Source organism: Sarcophilus harrisii, chromosome 6, assembly GCF_902635505.1.
Source record: "Sarcophilus harrisii chromosome 6, mSarHar1.11, whole genome shotgun sequence".
NCBI classification, from domain to species: domain Eukaryota; kingdom Metazoa; phylum Chordata; class Mammalia; order Dasyuromorphia; family Dasyuridae; genus Sarcophilus; species Sarcophilus harrisii.
The window spans coordinates 191,974,228-191,988,705 of record NC_045431.1 but is presented as its reverse complement, the minus strand read 5'-3'; the positions used below and the strand labels follow the sequence as shown (position 1 = coordinate 191,988,705).

General features: G+C 38.9%; 1 protein-coding gene across 1 annotated transcript in view; it reads right to left on the bottom strand.

Annotated features, from left to right (window-relative positions):
• Positions 1–14,478, bottom strand: part of M1AP (meiosis 1 associated protein) — a 94,397-nt gene that overhangs the window by 67,323 nt on the left and 12,596 nt on the right. Inside the window, exons 3-4 of the mRNA XM_003773480.4 lie at positions 11,589–11,774; positions 8,039–8,222 (exon numbers count right to left, since the gene is read on the bottom strand). Of these exons, the coding sequence (XP_003773528.1) occupies positions 8,039–8,222; positions 11,589–11,774 (370 nt within the window). The remainder of the gene's footprint in view (positions 1–8,038; positions 8,223–11,588; positions 11,775–14,478) is intronic.

Below are 14,478 nucleotides of genomic sequence, written 5' to 3'. Positions count from 1 at the left end.
GCATCCCAAAGGCATCAGAATGGGGCTGGTCAAGGAACCACGCCACATAAAGAACAGCTACCAGGTGATTTACAAAGATGGCAATCATTATTATCCTCAAGGGTCTGAAGGGCTAATATATGGAAAAAAGTGCACATTGAAACTAGCTCCCGAGAGGGAAGAGAGCCAAAGTTGAAGTTATAAGGAGGCAGATTTGAGCACAATAATATGACGGGGGATGTCTAAAAATGGAACTGGCCACTCAATGAGGCCATGAGCTCATCACTAGAAGCATCTGTATGGAAATGCAAGTAGGAACCAGAAAAAGGGTTGGAATCAGTATTCAAGCTGATCTCAACTGGTTAAAACTGTGATATTTTCTACTACAATTATAATATCAAGCATGATAATGCTAGCTAGCATTTACATTCACAAAGTACCTTCTACATATTATCTCATTTGTTTTACATAACAACTCTGGGAGGTAACCATTCTTATTTTCCCCATTTTATAGATGAAGAAAATAAGGCAGCTGGAAGTTAGCACATAGTAGTGAGCAGCTGGCTGGCATAGTAAATGGAGCACTAAAGTAGGAAGACCTGAAATCAAATGCTGCCTCACACAGTGATAATTTATAATCCTGATATCTAGGTAGTGCAGGATAGAATACTGGGTCTGGAGTTAAGTAGATCTGACTTTAAATCCAGCCTCAAAATAGCTGTAGGATCCTGGGCAAGTCACTTAGTCTCTGTCTGCCTCAGTTTCCCCAACTATAAAGTTAAGCACCTACCTCCCAGGGCTGTCAAGTGCTTAGCACAGTGTCTGTATCACAGCAGGAGCTATCTAAAATGCTTATTCCCTTCTTCCCTTTCTCCCAACTTCCCTCCTCCCTGATGAGTCACTTAACTCATATATAACTTATCAGGGATCTTGTTGAAAGGATTCCTTTTAGTTTAGAGTCAAGAATCTTAGAACTTGAAGAGGCCCTGGAGGTCATTTAGATGTAGCTACACCCATCACATTTCCTCCCTCACCATCTGCCTAGCTTCCTTCAGTAATGACCAGATACAATTAGTAGACACAAAGAATCCTTTACCAGAATATCTGATAATCTCTCGCCATCTTTTTTGCTGTCCCTGTTTTGAGCCGATCAGGCTCCTAAATCTCCTGATAACTCTGATCCCTGATAACTCTGTCTGTGATTTTAATATCAGTAACTCATTGGAGGCGTTAATTATGCATGGACTCTGTTCTGCACAAGAAAACTATAAAAAGCAACAGAGAACTAGTGAAATTTGGAGAGAGCCACTTTTTCTATTAGCATAAGGACCGTGTAATGAGCCTGGAGAGCTGCACATCATACACTGGGTTAGAAGACATTTCTGAAAGATTCATTCCATGATGGGGTCAGAATTTCTACTTATACCATCTAGAGTATTTGTTGCAACACCTCTCTTCAAGTGATGACTCTTATCTTCCAATCATGTTTCTCTTTTTCAATTTCTTCTCATCAGTATTTACTCTAAATGTCTAGCATCTAACTCTAAAGGAACTTATTTCTAATTATTTCAACATAACAATTATATAAAATCTTGTGCTCATTGCTGATGATACAACTATAGAGGCAACACAGATCCAGTTCTCAAGGAGCTAATTATGATTAACAGAAGAACTGATAAGACTGGCTCTGGAAATATGGCCTTAATCTTAGCCAGGAAGTACTGAGGGCCACAGACAGAAAGCTTTCACCCTATTCCTATAGGGTCATTTCAGGACTGACTTCTCTCTTCAATAGCTAAGAAAAAAAATGGGATCTTATATATCATAGCAGAAGCAAAGAGGGGAACCTGATTTGATGAATCAATTTGATGAATTCTCCAATCAAGTGGGTGTGATTATGGGACATGAACCTTTGCTGGGTGAGAACATCTTCTAGTGAACTAGATTTGCAGACATATATACTAGTTGCCTACTTTGAGGGCACAAGAACAACTCTGTGATTAGTCTTATGGAATTACATTTGCCTTCTGAACATTGGTTGATAGGGCACAAAAGGATGGACAAGTGCTGAAAGAACTAACATCTTCATGATCTACAAGAATGAGCTTTGAATCAGGCTGCCATTTTTTTTTTTACTCCTTTTTGTAAATAACCTTCCCTACCTATTTGGATTTTCAGATTAAAATGCATCAAGGAAGAAGGAAAGAAAGAGGATTTTTTTTTCTTCTTTTCCTTTCCCCTAAGAGCAAAAAATGGTGATTTGGGAGAGAAACAAATGTTGGGTTCAATCTATGCTTGTCCAGCAAGCCTAAGACTGGATTTTCTGGATTTTTAGTTCTGAAATGCTTTCTTCTGCCTTTCTATTTCTTCTTCTGAGCATGTCACAGATTATCACTCCTGCAAATGGCTGTTTCTAGCCATGAAGGTCACTCTGGAAGGAAACCTGAATTCAAGAGTTCCTGAGTTTGAGAGGAGGACACTGAGATTTCTTTCATAAAACACTCTTCTAGTAGTTGAAATACAGCTGGAGGATTAAACCATTGACTTTGCTAATCCTCCTTGTCATCGATGTGAGTATAAATAAATCCAAGGTGAATGGGGAGCGTTTGTGCAGGATAAAAGTATCGTTACCTTTTGGGTAAATTTAATAAATATAACAGCTCATTTGTTTTATATTTGCTATCTATTCATGTGTACCTTTGAATTTTTCATATCTTATGCATGTTTTTTGTGATGGAAAAAATAAAAAGTTGTCCCATACCTAGAGTAGCCATATTCTATATTGATTAGTTTTTTTGGGGAGTGGGAACTGTTACCCACACCAATCAATTCATAAATATTTATGAAGCACCTATTATGTGCCTGGTACTGAGCTAGATATTAGGGATACCAAGTACAAAGAATGAAACAATCCCTACTCACAAGAAGCTTCTATTCTAATATGAGGGTAACTAAGTACTCATATAAACAATGCAGCATAATTATAAAGTGAACATATATAAAGCAACTAAACAACATGATTTAGAAGGGGAGACACTAGCAGGAAAAGCTTTATGTAGAAGATGGAGTTTGGGCTACTCTGAAGGAAGATAAGGAACTAACCAGAGGAAGGTAGGGAAAGGGGACATTCCAGATGTGGGGTGGCCAGCACAAAGGCATAGACATGAGAGATGGAGCATTTGTAAAGATTATACCTATTCTAAATATGTGAGAACAAAAGTCATTCACCAATAGATAAATAATCAAAGGATGGGAATAAAAAGTTCTAAAAAGAAAAGCAAGTTATCAGCAACCACAAGAAAAAACATACTCTAAATCATAGAAGAAATGCATTTTACATAAGGGACAGAGGAAAAGGCCAGCTGAGCTGGAATGAAGAATACAAGAGAATAATGGGCATTCTTTGGGAGTCTAGTTGGGAAGGGATTTAAAGGCTCAACAGAAGGGTTTATATATTGTCCTTAGAGGCAACAGGAGTTGGCTGAGTAGGGAAGTCATATGCTCAGATACATGCTGAAAAACATTTTGGGAAAACCAGTCATAAGCCCAACCTAAATTCTGTTTGGAAGATTTTACTGGGATAAACTCCAGGGCAATGGTAGTCAAAGAAAGCTATTGATCATCTTGGAAGGAGAGGAGCACCCCCAGGATGCTTTTATAGAGCAGTTTTATGGAACTGCTTGGGGAAGGGATGAAGGAGAGCCCAGGGATCCAATCCAAAGATCCTGGTCAGAAGTTTCTGGCAAACAGATCCATGTCAGGCTGCAAGCAAGTTTAGGACTGCAGAACTAGCTGAGCAGACCAGTTGGGTAAAGGGAGATGGCAGCAGAATATGATATAATTGGTTTGGTTTCCTTGCCACTGGGAAAAGAAAGCTCTCCCTCAGTTAAGTATTCTGAGAAAGCTGTGCTGTAACCACTTCCTCACTTCAAAGGCAATCAGATAGCTGCCTTCCTGGGGACGTGACTTATTCAGTACACACACTCAGAGAAAGCTGGGAGCAGGATTGGAGGGGAGAAGCTACTCACTGACACTCAAATCCTTACTGTCAGCCTATATTCCACCTGCTTACCCTATTACTTTCATCTTCCTCTGCCTCCATCTCCAAAGCATATCTTCTATATATCCCTTTCCAGTAAGATTCCCTGTCCCTTTCAAGACCATCCTTGATATTTATTGTGTACCTGATTTCACCTACATACAAATGTCGGAATGGGATGAAAAGAAGGAATTTATTCTGCTCATCTTCTAGTGATTTGATCCAGCAATCACAATTCTATTCAACTGAACAAATATTTATTTCAGCACCTAACCCCTGCAAGGCACTATGCTAGGTGCTGAGTCTATTAAAGTGGAAAAAAGAAACATTTTAAAGCTTCTATTCTCAAGACATTTACAATCTAGATATAAGGTAAGATGAAAGATTTTTATGGATGTCTTCCCTAAAAAAATTAAGGAGAACACTAGACTTCACACACTATAGAACAATAAATAACAAAACTCTTTGTATTGGTTAAAGATTGGAAAAGTTCATCAATGGGACACATTTGGAACACAAGTTCCAGAAGCAAATATATAGTAGTCCAGTGTTCAATAAACCCAAAGATAAGGACTCACTATCTGATAAAAATATCTTGGAGAACTGGAAAGTGATGTGATAGAAATTAGATTTATATTAACAACTTAATTGTGTAACATAATAAACCTTAAAAGGATACATGACCTAGATATAGAAAGTTATATGACAATCAATTAGAGAACCAAGGAAGGAGATAATTTTTCCATTCACAGGTATGGGGTGCTCTTGATGAAAGACAGAATAGAGAAGACCACAAGAGAGAAAACAATTTTGATCACATGAAATCAAAAAACCAATACTGGTACAATGAAAAGATAACTAGGAAAATATTTTTTGTAGCAAGTTTTTCTGATAAAGGTCTGATATAGGGATCTGATCCAAATATGTGAGAACAAAAGTCATTCCCCAATAGATAAAAGATCAAAGGATAGGAATAGGAAATTGTCAAAAGAAAAGCAAATGATCAACAACCACAGGAAAAAAAAAAACATGCTCTAAATCATTAATATAGAAGAAATGCATACCAAAACAATTCTGAGGTTTCATCTCACACATTTAAGATGGCTCCTCCTCCCCCCAAAAGGAAATGATATGTCAGAGAAGTGGAAAAACAAGGACACTAATGACCTATTTGTAGAGCTGTGAATTGGTCCAACAATTGTAGGGCTCATTTTAGAACTAAATTCTCGTCACTAAACTGTGTAGATCCTTTTACTTGGGCATACTACTATTAGGCTTAGAGCCTCCCCAAAAAATAAATGCAAAAAAGGAAAGACCCATATGCACCACAATTATCATCATAGTTAGCATTTAGGCACTTTAAGCTTTGCAAAGCTTAACACATGATCTCATTTGTTATTGGTTGATGCCTTTTTTTGTTGTAAAAGAGAACTGAAACTAAGGGAATATTCATCATTTGGGGAATGGCTAAACAAATTCTGTTGTATAAATATAATAGAATATTTTTGTTTTACAAAAGTATAATAAAGGGGATAGATTCAGGGAAACTTGGGAAAACTCATATAAGCTGACACAGAGTGAGCAGAATTAGGAGAACAATTTACACTGATCAACAATGAATGACCAATGATGACCAGATGACCTGTGATGAAGCATGCTTCCTATCTCTTGATCCAAAAGTGAAAGATTAGAAGTGTGGGGGAAAAAAACCCCATACATGTTTAGACTCAGCTAATGTGTGGATTTATTTTGCTCAATTATGTTAACTTGTTATATGGGTATTTAAAATTTTTTTTAAGGATGAAGAATTCACACTGAAGCAAGGAAGTAAGACCAACACACCCTCCTCTCAAAAGAACATTAATGAAGCATGTTTTAAAAAATTAACAGAGAAAACCCAACGGGGATCAGAGGGCAACACAGAAAATAGGGCAGCCTGGAACTAGTTTGAAAAACACACTCTAAATGATGAGTCTCAAACATGATTCTCTTTTTCCGGTACTTCTTTGTAATATGAGAATGTTCATATTTGTTAGTATTTTTGAAATTCAGAATAACAATTTTTTTTTAATTTGAGGAGGGAGTTTCATGGAGAAAATAGCATCTTAGCATCTAAATTAGACTATGAAGGAAAAATCATAGAGCTCAGGAAACTTGAGGCAATCAAGTCCAACTGTGATTTTACAGATGGTCAAACTGAGGTTTGAGGAGGTTAAGTGACTTGCTGAACATTACATAAGCAGTATGTATCAGAGGTGGGATTTAGATCCAAGTCCTCTAACTCCAGAGCAGGTGCTCTTCACTATGGAGGGAATACATTCCAGGCATAAGGGATGTCCTTTGAGAATGCATGGAGCAGAAAAGGAAAGGATGCGATTCAGTCCAGTTTGGCATCAAAATCAAATGTGTTTTTCATGAACTTGCAATGTGAGTTCACCAGAAATGCCTTTCAGGGTCAGTATGTTTACTGATATGTAAGATAAAATGTATTTAGTTTAATAATGTAGAAATTCAGATATGGAAGATTTCCTGGAGATCACTGAATAAACTTCTTTATATTATACAAAAGGAAACAGGTCATTTTACATTTGTTCTTGTTTAATCTCTCAACCATGAACAGACTCACCATTCCATCATCTTCCTCTTCATCAAAACTCTTGCCAAATATAGAAATTGGGAGGTAAACCACTCATGTAAATGAGATTGATGATAACAAAGGAGCAGTATATGTACAGCATTTATCTAAGATGGACCTACTGAAAAACTGTTTCAGTGGGCTACCTGTGTACAGCATCATGATCTGGGTAACAGGTATTTTTTTCTTCTGTTTATTTTTCCAGTGTGAATGGTTAGGTTGTTCTCTTTTGAATAGCTTTGGATTTCATTAAGGCCTTAGATTCAATCAATGGAAATATGACAATAGAATTGGGTTATATGGAAAAAAACAAACCATCAAAAAGAATCACTCTTCTTTTTTGATTCTAAGAGTATTTATATATCCATTTTTTCTAAGAAAATAACAAAACTCTTAGGTGAGAATACATTTCCTACTTTTTTGTTCAATACCTTAGTTTGAACCCTCTGTTTCTGTGATAAATGCTCACAGAAGGCCAGAAGAGCTAAAGAAATTCATTGTAAAACTAGAGAAGACACAAAGAAAGAAATATTTTGAGAAGTACCACACTGCAAACTGAAAATCAGTTTGTGATTTACCATGGAGTCACAATCCCCATTTTGTTCTACAAAGCAGGGACAAGGATGACCTAAAAAAGATATTGCTGACAAAGAAGGTGTGTCCAAGAAGCCTCCTGTCTGGTTGTCAGCACTAGCCAACCATTTGTTGGGCAGTTAGCCTCAGCTGCCCTGCAGCTCTGTATTCTATGTCCTGTCTTCCTACTAGATTGGAAGTCTTTTAGATCCTTCCTTAGCTCTTCTTATCTGGAGTCCTTACACACTATAAGCACTCAATGGATATGTTTGCTGATCTCAATAATGGTTGCTGATGAGGAAGCAACAAATTCACATAGACCTTGGCCAGGATGCCCATCCACTCCTGAGCTACCTCTCTCATCCTCCTCAGTTCCCTCAAATGTAAGATGAGGGGGTTAGCCCAGCTAAAAAGCCCCTTCTCTTTCTAAGTCTTTGATCCTTCAATAGTGGAAAGAACAAGGAGAAGAAATCAGAAGAGGCTGGGTCTGTCCTCCCTTGAGAAATTATCTTGGACAAGTCCCTCCTTCCCTTGCACCTCAAATTCCTAATATTAGAATGAAAGCATTAAGCTAGTTTATATCTATAATATCTTCCAGCTCTAAAATAGGACATTTCTGTGTGCCCAAGAATACAGCCATGACTATCACTGAAATAATGAAAAAGTAAGACAGAAACAAAGCAAAGTTGAAAGTCACAACCCAGCTTTTCTGAACCAGGACCAAAGCTAAAGGGGCCATCCCACAGATGCAGGGAGGTTGCGTCCATCAACGCTGACTCCCAGCCAGTGTCACCTTTTCCTTCCATACTCACCATCAGGGCTAAGCTCTTCAGCAGGTGCTGAACTATGACATGGGGAGTCCGGGGCCCCCAGGACGTCTCCCTTTGAGATCTCTGTGACCTGCAGTCTCCGGAGGCTCACCGTGTCTCTGTCTTGTAGCTCTCTCTCCAGCTGTTTAACAATCTCTTTTCCAGACTGGCAAGTCAGCACTGCAATCTGAAGAAAAAGCCAGAAATCATCAGGGGCTGGATGTTTCCTCTCGTCTGCCTCATATATTTCTGAAGAATATGAAAGGAAGTATTTAGTTTGCCAGAAAACTAGGAGGGGGAATGAAGTTAAAGTATTGATTCAAGTTTTCACACTACAGAAGTAAATATCAACAGTCTGAACCTGCCCTGGAAGGTGAAAGGAAATCACCATGATGGTGGGCTGGGGGTGGAGAAGGTGGTAAGTGCTTGACTCTTTCTATCTGAGTGCAATGGAAGGTAGTTCTTCCATGTGGGGTGTTTTATTTTTATTCTGAATTCTTTCAGGCTCACTTCTCCCTCAATTTGACTGGGATTGTTCCTGTTATTGTTAGAAATATTAACTTCTGTTGCAGCTTTCTGGATATTAGCACATCCTGGGACAAAAGCCTTTTTTGACCAACATGAAAGGCAGAGTGCCAAGGCCGATTAATCCCATTCAATTGTTGTTACAATTGGGATTGACATTAGCATTAGAGCGCCATGGACAAGCCCTCTTGGGTCTGTTTCATTATCTGTAAAATGGGAAAAATACTAGAGTAACTGTCTTACAGGATTGTTTTAAGACTCCATTTAAAAAAATACAAAAAAATGCTTGCAAGCTTAAAGTCCTACATGAATGTAAGCTATCATCATTATGATTATTTTTGGTGCCTTCAGCAAATAACAGATCTGAGGACTAATTGTATAAATGGGCATTCCCCAATATTCAGCAGAAGACCTTACAGCAGACCTGCATTTGAATCTATCTGGGCTCTGCCACTTGATACCTACATGACCTCTGCTAGGTTCTTATATCAATCTGGTCTGTTTCTCTACTTGTAAAATGAGAGGGTAGCACCAAATAACTATAAGTTCCCTTGGTAGCTCCAAATCCTAGGATCTTATGATAAGCTGGGTTGCATCCAGGGACGAGAAATGAGTTTGGTGATGGGATTCCAAGCTATCCATTCCATTTTTAGTCTGACTTTCCTGTCTCCTTAATGCTGTCCTCCCCTCCATATATCCTCTGATCCAATGCCATTAGCCTTTGTCCGTTCCCAATTCGAAGCAATGCCCATGGCTGGCCCCCAGGCCTGGAATTCTCTTCCTCCTCAGCTCAACCTCCTGGTTTCCACAGCTTCCTTCAAGTCCCAGCTAAAAGACTCACCTTCAACAGAAAGGCTTTTTTGGTCCCCCTTAGTTTTCCCTCTGTTGATTATTTCCAGTGTATCCTGTGGATATCTTGTTTTCACATAGTTATTTGTATGTTAACTTCCCTATAGTCCCTAGACTATAAACTCCTTAAGAGCAGAGACAATTTTTATGTCTTTCTTTGTATCCCTAGCACACAATAGGTATTTAATAATTGCTTGTTGACTTGACTTGATTAATTGAATGGAGTATGTTTAGCTGGAGGAAGAGAACTCCAAATAGTTGGATGACTCTTACAGGAAGAGGGATTAACTTTGCTTTGCTTGGCAAACTAATACCAATGAGGGAATATTTTAAAAAGGTAGAGTTTGGGCCAACACAAGGCAAAACTTACTAGAATCAAGGCTGTACAAAAGTGGAATCGGCTGCTTGAGGAGATGTGTGTGGAAGTGTTTCAGAAAAAGCTGAAAGATGCAGATGATGTGATGGAAGCTTCCTGACAAGGGAGGATGGCTGGAGTGATGACTTCTGCTCTGTCCTTGCTGCCCTGAGAATCTAAAGCACTTAACAAAGTGCCTTCCCCTTAATAACCTTGTGATGTAGATGGGGAAAGTATCCTTAGCATCATCTTACAGAGAAGGAAACTGACCCGCAGAAAGGTGAAATGATTTTTCCACTGACACTCAGCTCATATGAGTTTGCCCCATGATGCCTGACCCTCAATCCAGAGCTCTTCCCACCAAGCCATTATTTTTTTAAAATTGGTGCCAGAAAATACTTCCCAACACCACCAGAACAACACCCTGATAAAGTACACTCCAAAAAAAGAGTCTTCAAATTGGCTGTTAATAGGACAGTGCTTTGTCCTTAAATTTTGCCAGGATGATACAATTTCCATTGCTGTTTTTGGCCAGAATTTTGTTGATTCTCTGTGGAAACTTTATTTACACTGTTTTCCTACATCCTTTTTGTTGTATGTCAGAAGAGTATCTCATGATGCTGTCTGAAGTGTCATCAATTTATTTTTACTTAGATTTTAAGTAGAAGTTTAAGAGAACTAAAGAGAGAGAGAGAGAGAGAGAGAGAGAGAGAGAGAGAGAGAGAGGAGAGAGAGAGAGAGAGAGAGAGAGAGAGAGAGAGAGAGAGAGAGAGAAGGAAACTATCAATTCCTTGAATTGAGTTCTATCAAATAAAAAAGTACCTAATGAAAGCTGGCTAATCTACCTGCCTCTCCCAAATAAGTCATTAGAAATAAAATTTCTTTTTTCCCTCCTTCCCCCTTCCATCTTTTGAAGGAGAGGGAATGGGAGGGAGAGGGGGGAAGAAAGGGGAGGTGAAAGTAAAAATTCCAGGTGTATAATAGAGATCACCCAGCTCAATTTGGGTTCAGAAAGCCAATGCATCTCCCCTCTTACAATGTCGCTCCCTTAGTCCTTCCAACCTAAAGGTATATATCCTTTACTTTTACATGATACAATTACTTCACTATTCATTCAAGTCTTATTTGAATAGTTTTATTCTACTATTTGCGTGTCCAGCATACATTCATCATTGCTGTTTCTATGTCTCAAGACTGGTCTGTAGAGATCTCCATGACATTCAACACATACTTTCAGGTGATAATGAGCATGAAGGAGGAAATGAGACTAATTTTTCTTTTAGTTTCCTGAAAAAACTGCTACTTCTTGAATACCTCTATCACCAAGACAGATTCAGGTCCTAAAGAAGTGTGTATGTCGGCTTCTGGCCAATTTCAATGTTGAGCTGATCCTAAAAGTCATATCGGTTGTTCCAATGTCAAGATTTGACTACGAGTATTAACAAATCCCTGAGGGCTTCAGGACAAATATACCAATCTGATGGCCACCTCACCAGAGATCTGTCCAGGAATAGGACTGCAGTTTCAGATCAAATTTGACTGTGGGTTGTGTACACAATTTAATTCCAATTCAACTTGGATTTTTCAGATCACTACTGCATAACTAGCCCTATGTTAGACTATGCTATGGGGGTTTTGAAGGAAGGAAATAACAGTGTCTACCCTTACAGAGAGCTCAGAGCTTAGCTAGGGAAGTGAGATTCATGTAGGTGAACATTTAGGGAACTACCAAAAACGATATAACATTTGTGATCCTATGTAAAATGTCTATAAAACCTGGCAGACTGCCTCTGAGTGGGTGTCCTGGAAGTCAGCATCCTTTACCTCCAGTGAAGAGCTGGTTGGAGTTGCGTTTGTCATCGCGTGCCTGCTGTACTGTTTGAACTGCTGGAGCCCATCCTGCACTGCCAGATTCAGACAGGATCTCTGGGCTGGGAAAGCCCCTTCTCTTGGTACCAGGCGCAACTCAGAGATGCAGGCTTGCAGTCGCACAAAGTTCCCTTTCACCTGCTGCAGAGTGGGAATAAAAGTTAGAAACCATGACTCCCAGACCAAGTAAAAGCAGTTCCTTTCAAAATAGGGCTTGCAACATCTAGTCTGAATTGCCATACCTGCCCAGGAAGGGATCACTCACTACTGTCCCAAAAAGCAAGTCCAATGGTCAGCAGGACCTCATTGGTCAGGGTTACCAAGAACCGGGAAACCCATGCACTGTCCAGCCCTCTCTCTCCATCAGTAACTCAGAGCAGCTGAATTATGACCACTGGGCATCTGCCCAGAGAGATCTGGCTGACTTGCAGGGCTGTCCCCTCAAAATGATTTTCTTTGTTTCTCCTCAGGCCAAACACTGACTCTCTCTGCTTACTTTTCCTTAGGTGTTTTCCTAGAAAAAGGAGATTTTATTCACCTCTAATTCTAAGCTGTTTATTTGAGTTCCTAGTATTCTATCCCATTCACAATCATTAAGGCAGGGTTGGAGGTAGGGATGCTTACTTTATTATACAATCATACACAGGAAGGCAACCAAGCCTCACATACAATACATAGACCTGTTCTCTTCTTAGCCCTCCCTTTATCCAAAACCTGCTCTTAGAAAAGGATCTCATAGAAGTAATTTGCATAAGAATATGAATTTAACTGAATGCCTTTACTCTCTAAAGGGGCACATTTCATATTTATATAGCATATTTAGATTTACAAAGTGCTTTCTTAACTATCATGCTATGAAACAGGCAGTGTAAGTGCTACCTTATTTTATAGATGAGGAAACCAAGGCATAATCAGTGACTTGCTCACTGTCATTTGGTTTGTAAGTGCTAAAGACAAAATCCAGATATTCTAATTTTTTTCCCCACTATACTGACATTTTCATTCTAAAAGTGAACTTTCATTATGGAATAAAGTTTCATTAGAAAAATTCCAAGTATTAGTATGGGGAGGTAGGAAGAGTTATTTGGGGAATTGACCAATATCATTCTCTGCTCAAATTAAATCACATAAATGCCTACCATAGCCCACCTATGTGACCATCTTCATTTGACGGGTACAGAAAAAACCACTACTTTACCCAAAAGCTGGTGCTTAACAGATCGTTGTTCAATGAACGAAAGTATGACAGTTTTTGCAACAAATAGCATATAGTCATCTTGGGAGAGACAAGGCAAATAGATTAAAAATAGGCAAATTGTGGAGCAATATAATAGTAACAGTGGAAAAGGTATCAGATTTTAAGACAAAATCTGGTGACAGCTTTGGGTTCTACTCTTTACCATGTGGCAATGGACAAGCCTTTATATCTCTGAGACTTTGTATTATGGATATCTGTGTCCAAGGACTGGGCGGGGGTAGGGGTGAGAGACTGGAGTACTTCTTTTTGCCTTGACTTAGAAAAGCCCCACCAAAATTCACTACACTTAGCAACTTTTGACTCTTGTGCTGGTATTTCAAAGTTTCTATGCAGCTTTGGTCATTTCATCAGAAATGCTTAGAAGTACTCTATTTCATTTAAGATTCCTTTTTTTTTTTTTCCCCTTTAGAAGTTATACTTAGTTGCGCTAAGTATTAGTCTTGGTTGTAGATCCATCTCCTTTATCTTTTGGATCAAAGTCCAAGCTCTCTGTTCCTTTTCAATGGAACTGCCAAACCATGTGAAATTGACTGTGGTTCTTTAGTACTTCAAATTCTTTCTGCAAAATGAGGGAGTTGAACTAGATGTTCTTTCAGATTTCTTCCAGAGTTAACAGCCTTTTGCTCAATTACGGAGCAGACACTCCAATAGCTTACTTTTAAAGATTGGTGATTTCATTGGGTGGGTATTTCCTCTAATAACACAAGCTGAAAACTCTACAATTTAGGAAATGCTGCAGCTGAAAAATTCATCATCCTGTGGCCAATTTTAGAGATGATCCTGTGCAAACTTCAGTTCTTCAATAACAGTCTGCCAAGAGCCAGTAGTCAGGGCCTTTCCAGCTTGGGAAGAACTGGCAAAACTTGGGCTCTGAATTAGGAGCACAGTTTATACTCTAACAACACTGTAAAAATGAACACTCTGAAAGACTTTTAAGAACTCTGACAAATGTGATGGTCAACCATAATTTTAGAAAACTGCTAATGAAAAATGTTACCCATCTTCCAATAGAGATAAGGGACCCCATGTGCAAAAAGAGACATGTTTTTAGACATGGCCAATGTGGGAATTTGTTTTGCTTTACCATGTATCTTTGTTAAAGAGATTTTTCTTTTCAGTGGGGGAGGGAGGAGGGAAAGAAAATAAATGTTTGTTAATTAAAAAATAAAATAAAATTTAACTAACAAAGCTTGTGCTCTGATGGTACAGACTTCAAAAACCCAGAGTCACTGCCACCCCAAGACGAGGCATTAGAATAGGACTCTGTTAAACTCTAAACATGACTTTCTCAATTTGCTTCTTTCCCTTGCTGACACCATTATCTTCCTAGTAATCAGGATTGGGGGTGTTATCTTTGAATTTCTCCTCTTTTTCTACATTTAATTAATTTCCAAGTCAATCCCCCCTGCACAGAATTTACAGTCTCCTCCCCAAACACAGAGCTGCCATCAAGCTTCAGGTGGTCACTACTTCTTCCTGGACTACTTTAAAAGTCTCTGACTGGTCTTTCTGCCTCTAGCCCCAGCCCTCTCTATCTGTCCTTCACAGAGCAAACTCCTAAAGCAATATCTCTATAGCAGGAGAATT